Below are 24,398 nucleotides of genomic sequence, written 5' to 3'. Positions count from 1 at the left end.
AGTCACCCATGAAGACGTGACTGCCTGGGTGTATGCTTCTAAGCTGGTAAGTTTCTGTTGCTATCACAGGGCTCTGCTGTAGAGGAAAGTCGACATAACAAGCCACCGATCCTTTTTTGTGTATTAATGCACATAACGTTGTCCTCGGTTTATCTGCATTTTGAAAGCGAACCTTCAGAGAGAAGAATCCAAAGGTACAAAAAGAAACGACTCTCCAGGGGTGGAATTTCGGGCACCAAGTTGCATGAATGACGTTCTGGACTCCTGGACGACTCCACCTTGGAAAACACGCTGCTCATGAGTAAGGCTAGCCGTGCCAGTACGAATCTCGTCAGCGCCCAGATGTATGCAGGTGACATCCATGCATCTGCATGAACACGGCAACCAACTAGCCTCGGAAGTCAGCTGTGCCAAGCCGGCTAGCCGCTATCATCCTGGATGGATCGTCCTCTTTTTAATTAAATTGAGTCTCCTATCTATAATAAGCAGCAACTAAAGTAATAAAGCTAAGGATCAGGAAGACAAAGCATGCCTACCAGATGTGAATACAATTAAACCCCCAGCAACTGCATCATGCTTTAAAAAACCTCAACTCTACTTGAACTTCATGTGAAGAGTGACCATCACTGCTAATTAGCAGAACTGCCCAATCATGTGAATCAACGCACAGCTTCCCATGGTGAGAGAGCTCTCAAACTGGCCACAGCCATCTTCCCCCTAACACTGTGGACATGAGGACTCACAAGGCTTCTTGAGCATGGGTGACTTGCTCCCAATTGCACGTTGTAGCCCAATGCAAGATTTGCAGAATAATTTTCCCAAACAGAAGTTCTAGGTGGCTTAGTAATTTATTATTAAGTATCAGATAATATAATAGCCACTCACGAAATTTTTAACTGTAGAGAGATGTCTGATATATCTCCCTCTTTCCAGAAATCAACAGTAATAATGGTTTCAGGCTGCCAGCCCCAGTCTACGGCCATACCACCCTGAACGCACCCGATCTCGTCTGATCTTGGAAGCTAAGCAGGGTCGGGCTTGGTCAGTACTTGGAAGGGAGGCTGCCGGCCCCAGTCCTTTTTCTAGGACACAGAACTCCCTCCCAAACTGGCAAAATTGGGGTGGCATGTCAGTTATACAAAAGAGGCCAGCATATCACCCGTGTGTCCCGGGGAAACAAATTTCCCCCCTCATCCTACCCTCTCTCAAGGTCAATTTCTCCTCCTTCCACACTTCTTAGTTCTAGTCAGAATTTCTGGTCACCCTTAGAAGGTCTCTCAATCCCCTGAACCTACTACTGCTCCTTGTATGAGAGAGAAAAAGAGAGAGAGAGAGAGAATACTTTGCACCCCCACCCAATCTCACACAGCACAACACTCTGCCTTATGTTTTCAGCTCTGAAGAGAACATTTCCAGAGCCTCCAGGTGAAGCCCATCCTATTAAGCCAACCTGACAGTTGAGGAGTCTTTGGTACACCCAGCCAAAATTCCTAATCTTCCTTTATGCGCTTTTCCTTTTGTTTGATCCACTCAACATAAAGAATTGGCTTCTCTTTATAGATTTTTTTTTTAAACAACTTTAAGCCTTTTCAGCTTCAATTTTAATTCCTTTAAATTCTTTTGTGTGTGTGTCTTCTTGAAAATTCCTTTAGCAGTTGTCTTCAGACTTACTTCCTTTTATTTTTTAATCTGTACTTCTAATTTGGTCTTTATTAAACTCTAAACAATTGTGCTGACCACAATGAGGGTAGGTTCTGTGCTGTGCCTACAGACTAGAGCACAGAAGTCAGGCCATATTTTCTTTTTCTCTTAACAACACACACTCTTGTCCTTTGGTCACCACAACAGCTACTATTTGAAGCTCTCTTTTAAGTCATCCTAAAATAGCAGGTATTTCCAATTTCTTTGACTTTTGTTCATATGTCCTATTTATCAACTCTTTAATCACCCCTGTGGGTCTCCTTCTGACCCTCTGCAAATTTATCATATTCTTTCTATTTTTGTTTTTTGAGGAGAAGATGAAGATCCCAAGCAGGATGTAATTCTCTAGGAATAATAATGACATGGTTCTCATTTTTTTCTCATGCATTCCTAAATAATTCATTCTGAGGATTTTCTTCTATATCTGCCCCGCACTGCTACTTAATCAATTAACCCACAACATTAGCTATTTCTCCAACAGCTATGAAAAGCATGTGGGTAAGAATTTTAGGTATACTTTCATCCAATTGCTGCTGATATTCTGCCTAGAATATTACTGCATATAGTAAACAATAAACCTTATGACCAAAATTATTCTAGGGAATGAAGACAGTTTTCTAGGGCTGGAAACACTTTTCGAAAGTATGTCTTTTTTTTAAAATTATGGTAAAACATACATAAGACTTTTTAAGTGTACCATTCAGTGGTATTAAGTACATTCACACTGTTATGCAACCCTCACCACCATCCCTCCCCAGAACTTTCTCATCATCCCAAACCCAAGCTCTATATTCCCTTCCTCTTGGCCCCTGGCAATTTCCATTTTACTGAAAGTATATCTTTTCACCTCTGGCCTAAAAGTAGAGTTCTCCTTGTGCTGTTACCTACAGGAAAAAATGACAAGTACCCCGTGGCTAGAGGCCCAGCTTTGATCCTTGTCAGGTGAGGGAGGAGACACTTTGAAGTGAGAGAAAATCCATCATGGAGAAGGATGTGACTGGGGGGGGCAGGGTGAGGAGCTGCCTGCAGGAGGAAGAAGGGGGGCTGCTTATTTACTGGTCCTTTGCTGGAATGGGGTGGAAGCACCTCCCTCTATCCTCACAACCCAAGACAGTGGGCACTTGGGTTGTTGGCCGCTCCCGGGATAGGGCCTCCCTTCACAAAACACAAGCAGAAGAGACTGAGCTTCCTCTGCTCCATGGCGTGTCCTGAGGGAAGAAAGAGGAAGTATATGCTGATGGAAAGTGAGGACAAATGGGGTGAAGGGAGGGACAGCTGGGACACAGGGTTAAGGGCTCCTGCTGGGAGACAAGCTGACTCCACGAGGGGGAAGGTCGGTGGTGGTGTGCAGTGAGGCAGGCTCGGGGAAAGTCCAGATGATCCCAATCTTCATCGGGCCCACAAAGCAGGTGGGCTTCTGTGTCCACCGAGCAGCAGAATCCCCCCTTGGGGAAAGAGGAGACTGAGGGAGAGAGCGCCATTTTCCCAGGACTGGTCCAGCAGCGTTTAAACAGCATAAAATCAGACTTCTGGGCGATGCTTAAGGAGGGAAAAGAAAGTGTTCAACCACGGCTGATACCAATTTCTATCTTGATGCCCTCTTCAAAGTTGGAGACTTCTGTCACCACTACAAAACATCTGCAGGGCACGGGGCTTAAAGTGGAAGGCCTTGCTCATGAGAATGTCAAGTCAACATCTAGAAGGAAGACGTGGAAGGCCGACGGGATTCTGGAATAGGTAAGATGGGATTTGTTTTGTTAAACAGTGCCATCGGAAGGCAGCCTCTCTCTGCAGGCGCCAGTAATGAAGGCCTCGCGTTAAGGGAAGAGAGGAAAGTGTCCAAAACGCCTCCCCCCGTCGCACATCGCACCCTGCCTGCTTCTCAGGTGATTGATTTATTTTTAAATGTTTTGCTTTTGCGAGTTCGTACTGTCGCTGGAACCATCATGGGAGATAAATGAGGAAAAGCAGCAGAACGGAAGGCAGGTGAGCGAGTCATGAACAAGAAACGCAGCCTGCCCTGGAAGGAGGCCTCTGAGGCTACAGTTGGAAATTGCTGAGCGCACTGATCTGTCCTGTAATCTGCTTGGACTATTTTGACAGCACAGTGCTCTGACCCAGCCCTTCCCAGGGTCTTCCCTGCCAGACGCCAGGTGGGGGCTGAGGGGGCCCCTAGGCTGGAAAGTCACTGCCTCCTCTCCACCCTCCCAAAAACACTTAGCAAACAAACAAAAAGTGGGGGTGAGGGGAAGATAAATTGAATTGTCCGTCACAGTGTTTGCAGTGTGTGGATCTGGGACGCCCTTAAAGAGATTTCGTTGATGCTGAGAGGCTGAACTTTTTCAAAAATTGTAATTCTCTCGGTTAGCTCCGGGAACGGACACAGGAAAGCAGAGTACACAAATATTAAAAATCCTCCTAAAACATCACAACAAAGAGTAGCATCTTTTAGGCCATGGTCATTCTGACTCAATTCTCCAGGTAGTTCAGTTGGAAAACATTTGTCCGGCTCAAAGTTTTAAGCAGTTCAAAAGCCATGTGAAAAGAGCAGTTTCGTGGAAACACCCACAAATCCCAACCGGCCTGAAATTTCTGCTGGGTTCGGAGTTGCTTATGTCCCCTGGCAGGAAGCCTTCCCCGAAACGACGACGAAAATACTGGTTTGGTGTGATCACTCTTGCTTTCTATGGTTGAGTTAATAAAACTGGATATGATGAAATGGTCTTTCTAGGTCTAAAATTAGGGAAAAGAAGGAACAGAGCAAGATGCCTAGATGATGAATAAATGAAGCAAGTCAGCTATCTAATCGCCAGGAGCTCACAGGATAGTATTTTGCATCAGTTAAAGTGTCTACATTTTGAGATAAGAATGCAGTACTTAATGGAAAAAAAGAAGTAACGGGCAATTCGGTTTGGTACAATGCTGTTCACTTCAGAAGTCCAGAACAGTTATGTGCACCAGCTGTAGGGAGGGAGGTGAGACTTTCATTCTTATATTCTGCTCACCAGCAAGTCTCTTGCTGCATGTTAAGAATGTAAGGAAGATTAGAAATCAAATATCAACAAAGACTATTAAGTTACAGTATCAAGTCTTCTCTTAATAACCTCATTATCTTGAACCAAGCCAACCATATATATGGCTGTCAGCAATGATCAGGGCAGGTTTCTTAAGAGTAGCTTAATTATCTCTTTGCCTTACAATTCAAAATATAGAACTCCTTTCTAAAAGCACATTCCGACGTGGTGGTTTTTCTGTGAATTGTGTACTGGGAGCTTTCTTTACATACCCAGTTTGCCATTTACCCCTAAGGCCTTTTCCCCTTAAAGTTGTTCCCTGGAAAAAGAAAAGCTGGTGTTTTAACTTCCCATGTTCAGTGGGTTTAACACAGTCTTGTAAAGTAGTAAAGCTGGATTTGTCATTCTAATCACGCTCGCAGAGGTCTCCTACCTGAAGCCCCAGCCTCGCGCCTGGGGGTGGCAGGAGAGGATGAGATTGCTCCCGAAGGTAGCATGAGCTTTTTAAAGGAGAGAACTGCTCAGGCCAGTCTCTCCTTTTTCCTCCGCTTGAAACTCTTGACTGTCATCTTTTTTTGCTGTGCCCGCCCCTGGGCTCCTATCTACTGATTCCTTTCGATCCCTCTCTTTCTCGGGCTTTAGCTCATGCTGGTCCTTGTGCCACCAATGCCCTTCCCCTTTGTCTAAAGCTGGCCCGTCCCTCACATCCCAGCAGCAATGGCAACTGTTCTAGAAAGTCCTTCCACACTTCCTCCTCCAGGGAGGGAGGGTCCTGCCTCCCACCTCCCCTGGGGGAGACCCCGTGACCCTTTCTCCTAAAGTCATCACACTTTGTTGCCATTCTTCTTTAATGGAAGGAGAGCGTACACTTCCCCAAAAGCAAACTTTTTTTTTTTAAAGAATTTTATTTATTTATTTAAGACACACAGAGAGAGAGAGAGAGCATACAAGCAGGGGGAGCGACAGGCAGAGGGAGAAGCAGGCTCCCTGGGCTCGATCCCAGGACCCTGGCATCACAGCCTGAGCTGAAAGCAGCCGGTTAACTGACTGAGCCACCCAGGCGCCTCCAAGGAAAACATTTCTAGTTCATTGTGGAAGTCCCAGTCCTGGAGCAGCATACAGGAGATAAAGGGTCCTCAATACAAAAATGCGTTCATTGAACAAAATGGAATGGAGGAAGGAGAAATCAGCATGAGCTGGGCCCTGCTCTCAAGGTCATGGGGACACTGCAAAGCTACCCAGGGACAGACACTCAACTGTAGGCCCCGAATGAGGCTTCTACAGAAATGCTCCTGAATACCACTTTGCGCAGGTTGTCTTTAGGAAGTGGCAGAGAACTTCACAGACCTCTGCAAACTCCAGAGGTCTACAAAAGTAACTCTGTAGAAACTACAAAGGTAATTTTTCCATAGGGCTAAGCAGTTGTGAGAGACATAGCAATGTGTATCGTTTCTAATATACAATCAAATAGATGCACAACCTGGATAGAAAAAAAATCAAAAGTGATGAAGTAATTCCAGCTGAAAATTAATAGGAAAATATGAGAAAAAAGAAGATTATTGGGATATATCAGAGGAAAGACTACTTACAACAATCTATTTCATAAGGAAAATAGGAATATATGTTTCAATTTTGCTCTACTATAAATTGCTGTAGTTTATTCAGAATGATCTATGTTGGTACACATTTTTTTTTTAAGTGTGCATGGTAGTCAATATATATCTGGACTTGTTTTATTTCAAATATAATTATTTCCCCTTAAAAAATAAATTCCACACTGCATATATGTAATATCCTCTGAAGGAAGCTGAAGGGCTTTCCTTCATTCATGTGTTAGGATCATCCCCACAAGGTAGGAGTGGGCAGGAATTGTCCCTATTTTATAGGTGGGAAAACAAGAGACCTCCCATCCCTGCCCAGAGGTGAAATTGCCAGCCCAGAGCCATGGTCAGTGGGAAGGTCTCATACACAGAGGTCCTGGCAGCCAGGCCAACACTATTTTCTGCAGATGTGGTGTCTTCGCAAAGGTACTTACCAATTTTTTTTCATGATTAAATTGATCAAAATTAAATAATTCTCAGACATGTATTTAATAGTGGAGGCCATGATAAGGTATGGTTGCCATGCTGTGCTCAGCTCTGCTGACCCAATTAAGGTACTGGCTCTGGCTTATCATTAGAGTTTTACACTGTCCTGAGTCAGTTATTAAAATTCATTGCATTGCAATTTGTTTTGGTTGTAAAAATTTGACCCATGAAGCAAGAGTTAAATCATAAGGTTAGAGGATGTCAGGGGTGACACAGAGGAAGCTCACAAGAAAAGCAAGGGTGAGGGGAGCCGTGCTTTGCTCTCTGCAAGTCGTAAAACCCAATGCCTGAAATAGCTAACAAGACTTCGTTATCTAGTTATGTCTAATTATATGTTCTTGGCCGGCTGGAAGTGAGAGGCAGGGTGCATACCCCAGACAATCCAGCAACAAGCCACTCCACAAATGGGGCTGGAAACACACTCAGGCTACTGAGTCACTGAGGATCACCTGCAGGTGTCCTATATGCTTATTCACCATCCAAGGGAACTCCGGTTATCAGGTAGGTGGGGAAATTTCAGGGGGAACTTGCTTTTAAAGATAAGGCGGCACCTTCTCTTTGCTGCTCCATAACTTGCTCTGCTGAATCTCTCTTTACACTTGATTTGCACTGGGCCTGGTGCACAGCAGGGAAGTCCTTTGAAGGCTAAAACCTCCTCCCAGCCCCTAGATATCCTGGGGCTGGGCAGCTGTGCCAACTCTGAGCAGCTCAGGTGTGAATTCAGGAGCAGGGAACACTCAGGCGGAGCCCTGTCTTTCCCTGAGCACCAGCCTCCCTGGGTGCCTGGACCTTGAGGGTTGGGGGGCATTAGGCCAGCAATAGCTAGCAGGATCTCTGTTGCTCTCTTGCAGACTTGTGAGGTCCTGTTATCCCCACGGGAACTGTAGCAGTAAGGGAAGTGCCTGTCAGACGGAGGATGAGGGAGGCCCAGGGGTCTGGGGCTGTTCAGCAGATCTGCCCCTGGACCCAGTGCTCTGTCGAGCCCATACTGACTGTGAGCAGACTCGGGCCAGCCTGAAGAGAGGAGAGTGGATAGTGACAAGGGGACCTAGGCTAGAGGAGGAAAAGAATGCTCAGAACTGGAAGTTAGCAACTTAACAGATCAAGAGTCTAAAACCCTAAATTTGAAGATTTGCATTAGGATCAGAAGGCCCCTGCAGCTGAAGAAAAAAACAGAGTTCTAAAATACCCCAACAGCAACAATTGTGCAAGATTTAGAATAATCAAATGGAGTATGAAAAAGGTAGGCAGAGAGGCCAGTCCTAGCATTTTGGATCCTATAAAATACATGACTCCACAACTAAGTTATTCCCAGAGTCCTGTGTGGGTTCAAATTGTATAAACACGTGCAATGAAATATTTCTGTTAAAATACCCATCTCTTGCCTCTTAGTTTGTTTCAATACCTACCCGATTTTTTCTTTAAACTGAAACTATCAGGTCAAATGGGTTTGCATCAAAATTATTTCAAGTTTTCAAAAGATTTAAGATTAGTACTTGAGAAAGAAATGAAGCTTCTGTCCAAATATTTCAAATCTGGATCCCTCCACAGCAAAAATAAATGGATTTAAAAAGTCCTTTCAGGGGCAATTACACTACCTTGAAAATGAAGGTAGATTTTAAAATAATTGTGCATTAGAAGGAGTTCAAGTACTAAAAAGAAATGAAAGAACCGTTAGGCTGGAAAATACCTTACCTTGAGAAGTTGAGGAAATGAACATGTCGAGTGAATAAATAGGGCTGTTCGGCAGTACTTATATTTTTAATCAGTTCCATCTATTAAAGAAAGTACAAAATTAGCATATATAGGATCTAATTTACCAAACTATACTAAGCTAAAGGTTATGTTCCCTACTCCTTTATCCTCACTATTACCTCTTGGACCAGGGCCAAAACAGCTGTGTTTGGTGCAGCATCTACAAACTTTACGGTAGGCTTTTTGCTGAATAAAACTGTTATCCAAATTTATAGTCCTGTATTTAATTTAGTTGATTGCTACCATGAAAACAATGTGACAGGTTAAGTCATTTTAACTGGAGAATTCAGCATCTGGCGGTACCGAAATGCAAGTAAAAAAAAAAAAAAAAAAGTCTTTATTCCCCTCCTTTCAAAGTCAGATCAAGACAAGAGGTTAAACATTATTTTACATTTCTATAATGATATTACTGAGATCCACAGAAATGTTTGAAACTGGTTCTGCAGAATTTAACAGTGGGGAAAAAAAGGAGGTAACATCTCATGATTTTCCCCTTTGATTACAAAAATGTACAAAGCAAATATTTTATAGGGAACACACAAATGCCCAAAACTTCTTGGGGTTTTGGTGGGTGGTCATCTGAAGTATTTATTTGCAGTTATCAGCAAGGCAAAGAGGAGTTTATATTTGTACAAACCAACGTTTATGGTCTTCTGGAACATGTCATGATACGGAAAATGTTTAGCGAAATCTGTTAGAAATTCCAAGCATTCTTACGACTCCCTGACTTCCTGAATTCCACTTTCCTTAGAGTTTCTAATTGGCCCCATCAATACTGACACACAGTGGAATCCTTTAGAGCACATTGAAAATGGCCACTTTGGATGGACATCAGAAGTACAGCATCTCTTAGGAACTAGAAAACTGGAAACAGAGGCAGTCGCCCGTGTGTTAACCACAGCAGTAACAACAATGATAAAATCAGAGTCTGGAAAGCCAGGACAGAAAACCCAGCTCTCCCTCATGTCCCACACAGGGCTGACAACACAGAAATGCTCAATAACTATTTGGTGGATGAATGAACCCCAACTAGGACCTGCATTACAGATTGTTATATTAGGACCTCAGTGTCTAAAGCCTTTAATTAGATATTCACGCTCACAATGATTGTTTAAAGAAATGAAATTGAATTTTAAAAGCCAATGACTTGCGGCTCATAACCTTGTGCTTTGTTAATCAGTGGCAGGCAGGGGTAAATAATGGTCTGCCTGTCCCCAGCCAGAGCATAAAAGGAAATTGAATCCTGCCTCTTTATCTGCTGTTGATCCTTTACGTAACCCGCCGCCCCCCTCCCAAGTATGTCCTAGTTGCTTTTGGCAATAGAATACCCTGCTTGGTCACACTGCAAATTTTGATTTCTGATGGATCTACCAACTAGAATTACAGATTTGGAAGCACAACCCAAGACATCTGAGGATGTCTGCTTAGAAACATAACTCTTTACTGTGTGTGTGTTTAATATAAAGACCACTTAATGCTTTAATCTCTAGATTATTTTTATTCAACTATGTCTCTGCACACATACGAGTAATAGGAGAAAGCCCCCTGGTATTGTACAGGAAGGCTGGAAGAACAGGTCAGAAGAAAAACCGTTTCTTTCACATTTTCAACATTATATTACATTCTCTAAACACCTGTCAAGGTGTTAAATTGGATGGAAGAACAGTAGTAGTTACATTTGGAGAACAGTGTCATAATACTCATAAAGCTGTCTATTTCACAGGGAGAAATGGATTAGCAGTGACAGCGCGTAACCCTTTCTCGACGTACCTTTAAACATAGAAGGAAAGTACTAATGCTCCTGTATATTGCATTAGTACACTGAAGTCGGGGAGTGTATCCATCTCTCATACCTTCCGTCGCTGCACACAAATAGTGAGGCCACTTACAAAGTAGGCTAGCACAGGTTAGAGGCATTCCGGTCAAGGTGTCCTTTGCCTGTCTTCACAAATACTAAGACTTTCCCCAGGTCTAGGGCAGGCAGTGGTCTTCTGTGCCCATGCTGCCCTTCCCCAGAATTCCCTCCTGCCTCCCTAAGTCCACCCCCCATATTGCCAGCAGCCTGCCTTTCCTCTTGCCTGAGTTTGATCCCCATGGGTGGCATCATAAGTGATGATGGCGCTACCTAAAATCATCTCAGAAACCATCTGTCCTCTTTCTTGGCTCATGCAGGATTGCTGTTGGCCTTTATTATGTATTCCACTGCCTACATTCATTGACCATTCACTCATTCAGCATTTATTGAGCACTTACTACTAGGCCCTGGAGATCAAAACATAAATAAGGTGAGAGGGAAGGCACAGAAAGACCAGACAGTGGAGTGTGTCCTAATGGTGTCCCCAAATCCACGACGGCCCAAACCACACTCTTGGTCCTCGTCCATCTTTAGTCCTCATCCAGCATACTCCATCTCTTGGGTTTTTCCTGACTTTTGTACTTAATCACTTGCTGAGTCATGTTGAGTCTACCTTTATTCTCACCCTCAACTGGTGTTCAAGATGTCCCGTGGCCAGCCAAACCAGACCTCTGTTTCTTCCTCACACTGTGTCCAAGCCTGACTATGTCCAAGCTCAGGTCCAAGCTTCCTCTTAAATGGAATGTCTTTCCTCTTTTCTCTGCATGTCCAAACCCTAACCACCTTTACATCTCGCTAAAATGCCTGCTTCTTTCAAACCAGCCTTCCTGGATCTCCTTTCATTCAACATCCATTGATTTCCAACTCCGTGTCAGGATGTATTACTTGGGGTCATGGTTATAGAGATAAAAGATTTGGCCCTTGCTCTCAGGAAGCTCAAGGTCTTGTGGGTGGGGTGGGCTGGCAGGCCAGCCTCATTATGCAGTAACCACCGTGGGGTAGCATGCACAGGGGTGAGGGATCTCTCTCTGCCTGCAGATGGAGAGGAAGTGTTCCCCCGAGGAGGCGTTCCTGAGTGGCCTGCAGGGACCTGCAGGAATTACCAAGTGAAGAAAGGGACCCGCAGCATTGCAGACAGAGTGGACAGGAGATGCAAAGGACAAAACCCAAAATGACCTGGATATTAAAATTGCCAGGAGTTCTGTGTGCTAGAGGTCAGGTGTGGGATCTGCCCACAGCAGGTATGACTAGAGAGGAAGGTAGGAGCTGGGTCACTGAGGGCCCTGGAGATCATGTGAGGAACTTTGATATTTATGCTCTGGGCAATCCACAGTCAGAAAGGGCTTTTTTTTTTTTTTTTTCTTTTTCCTTCCAGATCTGTGATCAGGGTGGAGAATGTGAAGAAGAAGAAGAAGAAGAAGAAGAAGAAGAAGAAGAAGAAGAAGAAGAAGAAAGGAAGGATTAGGGACAGTTTAGCTAGGAAGATGGAGCAATAATCCCCATAGGACATGATGGGGGCATGAACTAAAACAGTGCTTCCTGGCGTGGCCCCCAGACCAGCAACATCAGCAACAACTGGGGTAGCAACTTGTTAGAAATGCAAATTCTCAGATCCCACCCCAACCAATGGAATTAGAAGAAACTCTGGGGGTGGGGACCTATCAATCTGTATTTTAACAAGCCATCCAGGGGATTCTAAGGGACTGAGATGTGAGAACCACAGAAGGAAGTCACTGGAAGTGAAGACAGATGGGGAGGTTTAGCAGATGTTAATGAGAGAGGATCTTCTCAGCCCTGTGGCCAGGTGGCAGCAGAAGGGAAGGAGAGAGAGCGGTGGCGAGAGCTTCCCAGAGCCCTGGCGGTATCTGAACGCAGGCTAGTGCCCACTCATGGGGACAGGGAATGCTGGGCAAGAACTAGTCTGGCTGCAGAAGTGAGGCCATATAGGTTTGGTTTTGAATGTCTTTGGCTTGAAATCCTGTTGTCTTCTTTTATCTCCCACAGCGCTTCGAGAATCTTCTAGAATGTACACTTTTTACATTACACCATAGTTGAGTTTGTGCACTAGCTTTGAACCAGATTGTAAGCTCCTTGAGGGTTGAGGCTGGGCTCTAATTATTTCTCCAGAAAGCCTAGCACAGAACACATACCTCATAATTGCTTATGGTGTGAAGACACCCCATTCAGAAAGACTTTTGGAGTCAAGAAATGTTCACTGAAGACAGAATTCTCTCTCGGGTGATGAAGTTAGCCTTTTAGGGACAGATCTGTCCATTCATCACCCTGGTGTGACAACAATGGAGATGTAGCAACACTAAATGATCATTTCCTGAGTGGTTTCTGGGCTACACACTGGACCCAGAAGCTCTTTCTTCATATGCTGTCATTCATCCTCAAATGACTCCACAGGTTAAGTATTATTATCTACACTTTATAGATTAAGAAACTGAGGCACAGAAAGGCTACGGAGATTGCTTAAGGCCTCACTGGTAGAAAAGGATGGAGTCAGGGTTCAAACCCAAGTTGGTTTGACTCCAGAAATCCTGCTCCCTTTTGCTGAGCTGCAATCTCTTTACCGTCCCTGGTGCTTTTTGATCTATACATAACCTCTTAAAATGGGAGGAAGAGGTTGGTTAGCAAAATAACTCCAGAGACTAAAGAGGGTTTATGGGGATATAAATTTTCTACCTTTCATGTGATGTGCTGAAAAACTGAGAGAAAGTTACAGCAGGTGGAAAAGCATTAAAAAATAATAAAACATGAAAGCATTAAAATATCAGAGAGAATATATATATTTTTTAAGTTCTAGGTGGGCAAACAGTATATTTTAACAAGAACGGGAATGAGTTTCAAATACTGGGGGAAAAAAGTGCTACGGAATGGAATGTATCTAAAGGAAGAAGTTAAACCACAGTGCAGCTGAGAATGAAAGTGAATTGAGGTTTAAAAAAAAAAAGGTAAGAATCAAACAGAATTTATAATGCAGAGGATCGGTGAGGAAGGGATTTTTCATCTTTTGTTTTCCATCTAACTGGCTGGGATGGTAGAGCAGAAAACCTTTACCTGCAGTTCTACAAGCACAGCTAGTTAGTGAAAGACTTCGTTCCCAAGGTCTTTAAGAAAATGCTTGTCAGCAGTAATTGACAGTCCTGACCCCACCCTGGTCTGAATTCTCGAGTCCCTTGTGAGCAACTAGAGGCCCTATAATCTTGCAAAACATCTTAACGAAAGAAAAGACATGTTTTTAACACATCAAAGCCAAATAAGGAGTAGCTCAGAGGAGAACTCTGTGGCCCTTTAACCTCAGAGCCTGGGAAGATGGCTCCAGGCTCGGGTTACCTTTCCCTCTTCCTTCTGCCTGGGGGGAAGCCTTTCTAGTGCTAGACAGGATGGTCTTTCCACCTTCAGCTCAGGGCAACACATGCCTGCAATGAAGACAAAGTCCACCAGGGGGAGCAATGACACGAACAAGGCAAAGAGGCTGGGTCTGAAGAGTAGAGAAAATCAATCTCGCGGCTACAATTGGAAGGAGAGGAGAACACATTTTAATTTTGGGGGCCTTGTTCCTTCTTCGTCGTTTTACTTTTTCTTTCTACCAAGTTTCCATTTAGCGGACTCAGCTTTTGTCTACAGGAATCCAAGATAAGACCTTGTTTGCCGAGTTGGGTAAACTCATCCCTCCTGTGACCTGGCGATAGATTCTCTGCTAATCTTGGTGGTTTGATTCCGAGGTCTCGCCGGAGCAGCTCTGATTGATGCCTGTGGACACTGTCGCTACTACTTATAAAGTCAGGAAACTTGGACGGTCATTCTGCAGAGACTTTTCCAGACGGGTCTCAAGCAAGGGAAACATTCCTGGGATAAATGTGCAGGTTCCCAAGGAGACACCACTCAATACTTCAGAGGAAACATGAGGTCTTCAGAGGTTTGAGAGACTCTCAGGTGAAAAAGGAATTTTTCTTGCTTAGTGGAGGGTTCACTTTAATAAAATAACAACTTTCTAATAATTAGAGCCTTTCATGCAATGATTCTTCGCTAGAATGGTGCATGAAGACCTCCTTAGGAACTTTTTTCCCCCCAAAGATACAAATACCAGGGCTCTCCCCTTAAGAGTCTAACTCAGTATTTTGTAGTAGGACCAGGAAACATGTGTCATGAAAAAGTTCCCAAGAAGATTTTGATGCCTGTCGTGATTAAGAACGACTTATTTCATGGCTTCCCATGGCCCACTGAATAAAGATCCACCTCCTCAGCCTAGCATTCAGAGCTCTCCAGGATTTGACCCCAGTTCCCTTTCAAGTCTCATTCTCCCCTATTCTTCTTGAACACTTGCTCCTTCCCACAAAATGGGGTGGTAATAGCTTCCTAATAATGCTGACTAAAGGAGTAGAAGCAAGGTGCACAAACATCTAGTGTGCTGTCTGAAGCTCAATATACAGCGTTATTAGTAAGTCCTCAATAAATATTCACCAAAATGAATGAAGACACAATAGCGAGACCGGCTCCGGAAAGAAGCAAGTGAACCTTTGTTAGTAAACAGAGGCCAGATGTCCCTGCCGTAGGGAAACCTGGGAGGAGTCCCCATGGCCTCTAGACCGTCTCTAAATCCAACATGGTCTCTGCAGGTGCGTTTTCCATTTTGGAGTTGCAATGCTACGTTGTCACAGTCAGGCAAGGCCAAGGGAAGTTTCAAACACAGTGAAGCAATTCTGTTTTTGACCAAGAGGCGAAAGCAGGCTAGAGTGAATGGGCACAGGGGCTCGTCTCTTCCCTTTGAATACTTTTCAAGGTTTGGATAATTTGAATAGCTGTTGAAGAGAGTCAAAGCAGATGTGAAGTTTATAGTGAAAGAGTAGCCTTTCCTGGCATAATGGGCAGAAATGACAGAAGAGGCTGGTGCAGCATTTTCCAAGCTGGGAGTGAGAGTTCTGTGGGATGCACGTGACAGCCACAAGCTCTCAGCCTCCCCTGGCCAACGAAGATCGGGAAACTCTAGGGGAAAGCCGGTTCAATAGACTGCTAATTTGGTTTTTAATTGAGAGAATTCTCAGTCTTTAAAATGGGAGCAATTGATACACATTTCCCAGAAAGCTAAGGGTAGCATTCCCTAAATTTATTTAACCATGGTATTTTCTTTAAAAAAAATTTTTTTTCCAGGGTCTCAGGGGATTAAGATTTTCAGGAACACACTTAAGGAAATGCTGATATGATAGTTTTGACAGGATTCCTAACCCTCTATGACATTTCATTAAAAAAAAATATGAAGTTTTCTGGACTCCACCCCAGAATCTCTAGGAGAAGGGCCATTGCAACTGTATGTTTCAAAAGGCTCTGGTGGAGATTCTGCTCTGCAGCCAGAAGAATGGCTTTGGATTCAAGAAGACCTAGGTTCAAGTCCAAGCAGCACAGACATTCTATTAGATTTCATTTGGAAAGTGACTTAATCTGGTTGTCTTAATTTTCCCATCCACAAAATAAAGAATTATACCCACTCACTGGTATGATTTTCAGTCCAAAAGAATGAAATGAAGTAATGAAGTAAAATAATTAGCATGTGGTAGGTGTCGTTTCCAATTTGCAATTCTCAGTAGCTCTGACATAAATAAAAATAGCAAAATTATTTGCTTTCTTGATCTCTTTGACGCCTATGCTAACAATTTCTGCCCCTTTCCCACAAGAATGAAATAATTTTGAATCCTTTATATCCATGATGTTCCTGTGGTGCACTTTGACTTTCACTGTACTCAGAGTGATGATCTGAAAGAGCATCAGACCATTAACAAAGATGGTTACGAGTCTTTTGACGATCACACTCATGTCTTCTGGAAAATAGTTCCCTATCTTTCAAATTGCATATAATCTCCATTTTCTGATTTTCTAAGAGATCATCTAAACCAGCCCAAGAAACTGAAATCTGGTTTCAGAGTATAAATGAGATAATGTCATCATGGGCTTGCATCCTGTGCCCCGAAAAGGTCCAGCATTTGGCCAGCAGCAGGTGTCCACGCTCTTCTGTTGAGGTAGAGTTTTAAAAATATAAACTTCAATGGTCTTTCTGTTTCTTTAAGGGCAGATGTAATGGGATTTTTATTGGCATTGTAACATTTGGTGTTTTTGTGCTCCCCTTCCTTTATAATAATCCCTTCAGTGTCTTATTCCATTAAATAGACTTAGTTAAACTCAGTACTCTGCGTGCACGTGTGTGTGTGTGTGTGTGTGTGTGATGACCGCTATCCTCCAGGGAGAAATGTATGCACAAATTTGACTCTGGCCCAGAGAAATGCCTTTGTGTATGAATGGAATGGTATAGATAATTCCAGTCTTATGAGTGGATATGATTCCAAAGTTCATTTGTTAACTAAGTCAGTAGTTGGGAACTTGGAGCACATTTTCTCATAAAAGAAATGTTCTACATGGTGGAGAGAGACCGGGCCAGCCCACAAGGCCTGTTTAACTCATGCTGCACCTGAAGTGAGATTGTTATTAGCTCTGGGGAACAGTGTTTCCATGGGAACATGTTGTCAGAGCTCCCCAGCTTAAAGGTTGAGAACCACTGACTGTAAAATGTTAACTCACCTCCGAAATCACATCTTCCTTTTTCCTTTAATAAATTACCAAGCAGAGAACTATTCTTACTGCAAATTATTTCTTGAATATATTAGGTTAAAGTAATATTTTTTTCTCTGTTGTTTTATGCACTCTGTAACTTGAGCACAAGGGATGCACATAACGGGAAAGAGTTCCTTCAAGCATTCTCGAGCTTCTTGAAACTTGGGTTCTTGTCACTTCTTGGCTCTCTCTGCATGTTGCACCAATCAGCTAGCCACAGAGAGGCGGCTGTCACTTGCTACGTTTGTTATCACAGCCAAATTGTTTGTTTTTTCCTACCTTATCATTCCCTGCAGTTTTTAAGACTTGCCTTGTAATTTAATAGGAATCTGGAATCATGAAGTAATGCAATATATTCTAGGTCACACTGACCACAGGAATCAGAAGTGTTTCAACTACACCATACACAGATTATGCTAGAAGTTGTATAAATATATCACAGAATCACAGGGCTGGAAAGAACCTTAAAAGATTGTCTAGTCTGTTCCCTGGCTTCCAGACAAGCCAATCATTCCAAACAGATGAGAGCTAACCTCTCTTTTAGAAGAGGAGGAAGACTTTGTCTTTAACCCTTTCTGGATTTAAAAATGTATATACCATTAGTAAATTATTGTTATTTTTAAATCTAACATGCTTCTCTTGACAGTTACAACTCTATTTTACTTTCTCATGTTTGCTTCTCATAGGAAACAAAGTAGGTGCAAAGCCCCAGTTTAAACACCATATTTTGTCCTTTCTCTTCTAGGGCATTCCTGAACATCGCAGTGTCTCATACTGTGGTTACCTTCATCCTGTTCTCTCTGGGTTGTTTGTACCCTTCCAGCAGTGGGCACTAAAATCAAGCTGCAGTGTCTTATGAGACATCTGAGAAGTGGGCATAGTTTCCATGTATAGGAATCTTTAAATATAATCTGATACACAGACCCAAAGACCTAGACTCCAAGGAAAACCAAATTTAATAATTGTAATAAAATTTCAATAACATAGGCTAATTATTTATAGTCACTTTCTTTCAGGCAGTGACAAGGGCATAACCAGCCTGATAGGATGAGCTTTTCGGTCAGCTAAGGAAATGAAAGAGAACCTAGTCCTATTCAAGTTATTCATAAAATGTGATGTCCTTAAATGTCACCAAGTGTATTTTTCTTTCTTTTTTTTTTTTTTTTTTAAGATTTTCTTTATTTATTTAATTGCCAGAGAGAGAGACAGCAAGAGAGGGAACACAAGCAGGGGGAGTGGGAAAGGGAGAAGCAGGCTTCCCGCGGAGCAGGGAGCCCGATGTGGGGCTCGATCCCAGGACCCTGGGATCATGACCCAAGCCGAAGGCAGTTGTTTAACCAACTGAGCCACCCAGGCGCCCCAACAAGTGTAATTTTTCTATTGAGAGCCTACTACACAACCTATAAGGGCTGATTTCAAAATATTTTTGTGATTGGAAATGACTATTCAAACTTGATACTCAAGAGAGCCTTTAATGGAAGTTGTCAAAGGAAGGGGCTTTTTGATCTCTATCCTGGAAGACACTGAACATTCTGGCTTTACGGTGAGTATGACTAGTTATGTTACTGTCTTAAAAGAGTCTTACTATCCCCCAAGATAAAAGAGAAAGACAGGCTATCATAAATTGATAATGAGATTCCTTCTGTTTGGGAGGTTTTGAATGCCTCAAAGGTGAGGATTATGTCAGAAAGAAGTGGACATGGGTAAAAATTTCCCTAACTATGGTTTCAATCTGATAGTAAACCCTGTGCCTTGTTTATTCCCCAAATTTCTATACTCATTGGGTGGTGTGGTGGTTAATTTTATGTGTCAGCTTGAGTATCAAGGGGTACCTAGATTAAATAATATTTCTGGGTGTGTCTGTGAGTGTGTTTCCAGATGAGATTGGCATTTGAATCAGTGGACTTAGTAAAGTAGACCACCCTACCCAGTGTGGGTGGGCATCGTCCAATCCCTTGAAGTCCTGAATAGAAACATATGCAGAGGAAGAAGGAATTCTCCCCTTTTTTCCTGCCTCACTGGTTAAGCTGGGATATCACATCTTACCTTCTCCTCCCCTTGCATTGGGATTTACATCATTGACTGCCCTGGTTCTCACGCCTTCATATTTGGACTGACTGAATTACACCAGTGGCTTTCTTGGGTCTCCAGCTGGTCGATGGCAGACTATGGGACTTACTGGCCTCCATTATTGCATGAGCCAACTCCTCATAGTAACTCCCTTTTTATCTATCTACTTTATCTATCTATCATCTATCTATTGATATAGGTATCTCCATCCTACTGGTTCTGTTGTCTGAAGAACTCTGATTTATGCTGGTGGCTATCCATTCTAAGTATCTAAGGGGACAAAAGCATCTTGTTAAGACCAAGCTAACAAACCTGACCCTGTAAAATAACCGTGAGAGCCCTGAGCCTAACTTTTGTACATAAGCAAAGCACCTCAATGGAGACTGTTGACCCTGCTTCTGTAGACACTTACAGAGTAAAATCTGTCTTCATAGCTTCCTGGCAGACGACAGCACCCCGAGCCCACTGCCAGCATGTTCACTGGTATGGCTCGGCCACACTGAGGCAGAATTCTTCCTGGGAAATGGGGTAATTCAAGACCCCCTGAGCTCACCCCTAGCAAGAAGCTCATGCTCCTATCAACCAATCAGATTCCTGGCCCAGAGAGAACTTTCTCTTTATTATAACCACAAAGACTTAGGGCAATTGTGGAAAAAAAAGCAGAAAAAGAAATATTAAAATAGTTTTCTTATTTTCGTTGTCAGGATGTCAGCCTTATTTGTAGCTCAGTGGTGTAATTATTTAAGAATCATGCACTGTTAATTTTAGCTAAATAGACAATGATGAGTGCACCCCATCCTTCATCCATCTTAATAAACATATCCCTTCAGGGAAACTCCCTGTCTAAAGACTTCCTTCAGAACCTTTAACTTAAATTTCCTTCCATACTCTGGCAAAAATACAGTATGACATTTCAACTCCGGGATTCATTTGTTAGGTGTTTGAGGGGTGTCTTGTAAGACACCCACTAATTACACAAATGAATTGACACAAAAGTACAATCTAACCATGGGCAAAGACAACTTACTTGTTCATTTTTAGTAAGCCTGGTTTTGTTGTGAATGTCTGACGTGACCAAATTGAATCCGTGCTTTTCCGACAAGATTCTCAGAAGCAAGACCACAGTGCGACTCCCACACTTGCCTACTCTGTTGTACACCACCTGGCTGGGGAAAGGTAGCACCTGGGAAAGAACGAGAGAGCAAATATGAGACTTTGGGTTAGAGTAACTGGGATTCTTCCCTCAACTTCAGAACAACAAATGTCTAATCAGTCTAAATGAGAAGGGTCCATGACAAGTCAATGGGAGAACAGAAGCAATGAACTCATGTTCTACTTTCATAATTTAACTTGAGAGAAATCCTGGACTCGTTATCTCTCTCTCTCTGCACTTAAAACTGGTAAAATTTCAGGTCAACCATGAGACTAATTATGAAGCTGCTTTTGTTTCTTCTTAGGAACAAAATATATAAATATGTGCTTTGATGACAATATGCTTTTGCAAGTTATATTATGCTTTATTAGAACTCAGCTTGTAGAGTGGTCACGGAAAAAATATAGTAACTAAAAATTGAGACATAAATAAAAACTCACAATAAAACTCGCCCTTTTACAGTGTACAATTCAGTGGTTTTAACGTATTCACAAATTGTGCAACCATCACCTCTATCTAATTGCAGAACATTTTCATGACCCCTGAAAGAAACTTGATACCCATTAGCACTCACTTTTCATTTCCCTCACTACGTTGGTCCCATGAAACCACTTATCTACTTTCTGTCTCTATGGTTTTCGCCTATAGCATTCCGGACATCTCTTATAAATAATATCATATAATATGTGACCTTTTGTGTCTGGCTTCTTTCAGTTAGCATAATGTGTTCAAGATTCATCCATATTGTAGTATGAATCCGTACTTCACTACTTTATATGGCCGAATAATATCACATTGTATGGATATACCATATTTTGTTTATACATTCATGAGTTGATGGACATTTGGATTGTTTCCAATTTTTGGCTACTCTGAATAATGCTGCAATGAACATTTGTGCATAAGTTTTTGTGTGGACATATGTTTTTGAATCACCTGTATATATCCTAGGAGTGGAAGTGCTGGATCATATGGTAATTCTGTTTAATTTTTTGAAGAACTGCCAAACTGTTTTCAATGCAGCTGCACCATTTTATATTTCCACCAGCAGTTCATGGGAGTTCCAATTTCTCCACATCCTTGCCAACACTTGTTATTGCCCGTTTTTTTTTTTATAGCCATCCTAATGGATGTGAAGTGGTATCTCATTGTTTTGATTTGCATTTCCCTGATGACTAATGATGTTGAGCATATTTCATGTACTTATTGGACATTTGTATATTTTTTTTGGAGAAATGTCTGTTCAAATCTTTTGCCCATTTTAAAACTGGATTATTTGTCTCTTTATTATTGAGTTTTAAAAGTGCTATATTTATTCCGGATTTGTGAATATATGATCTGCAAATATTTTTTCCCATTCTACACATTTTCTTTTCATTTTCTTGACTGTGTCCTTTGAAGTACAAAAGTGTTTAATTTTGATGAAGTTTAATTTATCTAATTTTTCTTCAGGGTGTTATGTTTTTGGTATTACATCTAAGAAACCATTGCCTAACCCATGAATGTTTTCTCCTAAGAGTTTTATAGTTTTAGTGGAAACATTTAGGTCTGATTCATTTTGAGTTAATTTTGTGTATGATGTGAGCTAGTGATCTAACTTCATTCTTTTGCATGTGAATAACCATTTGTTCTAGCACCATTTATTGAAGACTATTCTTACTCCATTTAATTGTTTGGCACCCTGTTGAAAATCCACTAACCATAAATGTATGAGTTTATTTCTCTCAATTCTACCCTACTGAGCTATGTGTTTATTCTTATGCCAGTACCACAGAGTCTTGATTACTTGTGTTTTGTTGTAAGTTTTGAAATTGAAAAGGGTGAATTTCTCCAAACTTTGTTCCTTTTCAAGATTGTTTTGGCTATTCTGGATCCCTTGCATCCCATATGAATTTTAGAACCAGCCTGTCAATTTCTGTAAAAAAAGGCAGTTGAAATTTGGATAGGGATTGTGCTGAAACTGTAGATCAATCTGGGGACTAGTGCTGTCTTAATAATGTTAAGTTTTCTAATCCATGAACATGGGATGTCTTTCCACTTATTTAGGTCTCATTTCATTTGTTTCATGATTTTTTGTAGTTTTCAGTATACAAGCCTCACTCCTTTTACTCTTTTTGATGCTATTTTAAATGGAATTGTTCTCTTAATTTCATTTTTGGATTGATTGTTCACTGATAGAAACAGTTTATTTTTGTATATTGATCCTGTGTTCTTCAGTCTTGCTGAACTCATTTATTAGCTCTTAATAGCTTTTTTTGTGTGGATTCTTTAGGAACTTCTATATACAAGATCATGTCATCTGCAGAGATAGTTTTACTTCTTCCTTCCCAATATGGATGCCCTTTCTTTCTTTTTCTTTTCTAATTGTCCAGTTTATAATGATTTTGATAGACTAAGAAGCCATTATGAAAAGCATCTGATTAAATATTTATATCCCCAATAAAGAAAATATTTCCATCTTGAATGCTTAGAACTGAGTAACAATTGACAAAAGACCATCAAGAGTCCTTCATTCAGAACATACCCTATAACAGAAGGCCATAAAAAGGCCCAAAGCTATAGCACAATATAAACATAAATATACCCCTAACTTGCCTACTGTATGTAATATGAATTTCGCCTTTGTAATTACAGGTTTACTTATTTTTCTGAAATATTTTATATGCAAAGTAGCATTTCATAAGTTTGGAACTTAAAGGCTACTTGCCATTGGAGTCAAACCTAATATCTGTATCACTCACTTAGCAACTATATCATGTACCATTTTGATATAATTTTTCAGTATATATATATATTTTTTAATGAGCAATACGTTGGTTTTTTTTAGGACCAGTCAGTATCTTCTATTGTGTGTCCTCATACTGCCTAGAACATGCTATATACATATATATAGGGCCTCAACAAACATTGATTGGTTGGCTGCAATGAGGGATTTAATGTGATGCTTAACAGTAATTAACACAATGATTCTGCTAAAATGTGAGACCAGGAGAATCTTCAAATACAGCTGATCTTTCTAACCGAATGGTAATAAAAGACATAAAAAGGGTAAAAAGATAATCATTATAATAGGTCATTTTACTTCTGGTCTTATCAGTGAGTACCCAAAAAGTGTGATCACTGGCAACAGCTGCAGAAGTTCAGATATTCAGATAAATCATATATGGTCTTCCTCATGAGGTTATGATCCAGGGAGGCTGAAATATAATAGGATAGTAACAGTGTTTGTAAGTTGGTCTTTCCATAATAACCAGGCTGGGGGATAGACTATAATTGTGACAGAGCCACCAATATAAACACAAATTTTCATTTCTTTGAAGAAATAAAATGCTTAAGAATTGGGATGAATGCATTTCTCCTTGTCTTCTAACACAGCATAGTACAGCAAGGGAGAGTTGTTTGTTACAACTGAATTGCTGACCAAGAAGATGTGAGTTACCACATATGCAAGTGCTTTATTCCAAGAGTACAGGTGTAGCTTAGAAGATTTAAATGAAGAACTGAGGCACTTAGTTACAAACCTTCAGTGAAAACACTTAATGTCTCCTGAAATTCTTGAGTAATTAACACAATAGCAGGCTTTTCATCTATTTCCTTTTGCTAATAACTAAAGATATTATCTACCTTTCCGTGGTTAGTTAGTTCAAAAAAAAAATGTTCATGGGGTGCCAATCAGTTAAGCATCTGCCTTCAGCTCAGGTCATGATCTCAGGATCCTGGGATCGAACCCCAAGTTGGGCTCCCTGCTCAGCGGGGAGTCTGCTTCTCCCTCTCCCTCTATCCCTCCCCCCTGCTCACGCTAGCTCTCTCTCTCAAATTAATAAATTCAAAAAAATCTTAAAAAAATGTTCATTCCAATTCTTTCATTAGTCTTGCGGGAGGCTACCAAATAACAGTATTAAGTATTTGTTATTTAAGAAGAACACTTTTGTCATGACGAGAAAAAAATGTTTTAACTATGTATGGTGACAGATTTAACTACACTTACTGCGGTGATCATTTTGCAATGTATACAGATATCAAATCATTATGCTGTATACCTGAAACTAATATAATATGTCAATCAGACCTTGGTTTTTAAAAAAAAAGAACACTTACATAAAACCAAAAATCCTTGCATTATTCCCACAACTGTATCTACAGTAACATTTGAA

At 41.5% G+C, this 24,398-nt stretch overlaps 1 protein-coding gene and 1 long non-coding RNA gene across 7 annotated transcripts in view; one reads left to right on the top strand and one right to left on the bottom strand.

Moving 5' to 3' along the window:
* UST (uronyl 2-sulfotransferase) overlaps window positions 1-24,398 on the bottom strand; it is a 331,541-nt gene that overhangs the window by 143,567 nt on the left and 163,576 nt on the right. For 5 of the 6 annotated variants that reach the window (XR_014147993.1, XM_081829140.1, XM_081829136.1 and 2 more), the window contains exons 3-4: window positions 20,119-20,274; window positions 8,498-8,577 (exon numbers count right to left, since the gene is read on the bottom strand). Coding sequence is in view for 5 of the 6 variants with exons in the window: in XM_081829140.1 (XP_081685266.1) it covers window positions 8,498-8,577; window positions 20,119-20,274 (236 nt within the window). In the remaining variant the exon portion in view is untranslated. The remainder of the gene's footprint in view (window positions 1-8,497; window positions 8,578-20,118; window positions 20,275-24,398) is intronic. The other variant, XM_081829137.1, reaches the window with a different exon arrangement.
* Window positions 7,155-16,032, top strand: LOC145723135 (uncharacterized). The gene is made up of 2 exons (XR_014147994.1): window positions 7,155-7,303; window positions 11,788-16,032. It is a non-coding gene; the product is annotated as an uncharacterized LOC145723135 (long non-coding RNA).

The sequence above is a fragment of the Leptonychotes weddellii genome, chromosome 8 (genome assembly GCF_054177405.1).
Source record: "Leptonychotes weddellii isolate Sample4059 chromosome 8, ASM5417740v2, whole genome shotgun sequence".
Taxonomy (NCBI): Eukaryota; Metazoa; Chordata; class Mammalia; order Carnivora; family Phocidae; genus Leptonychotes; species Leptonychotes weddellii.
Note: the sequence above shows the minus strand (reverse complement) of the source record. Positions and strands in the feature narration are given on the sequence as shown.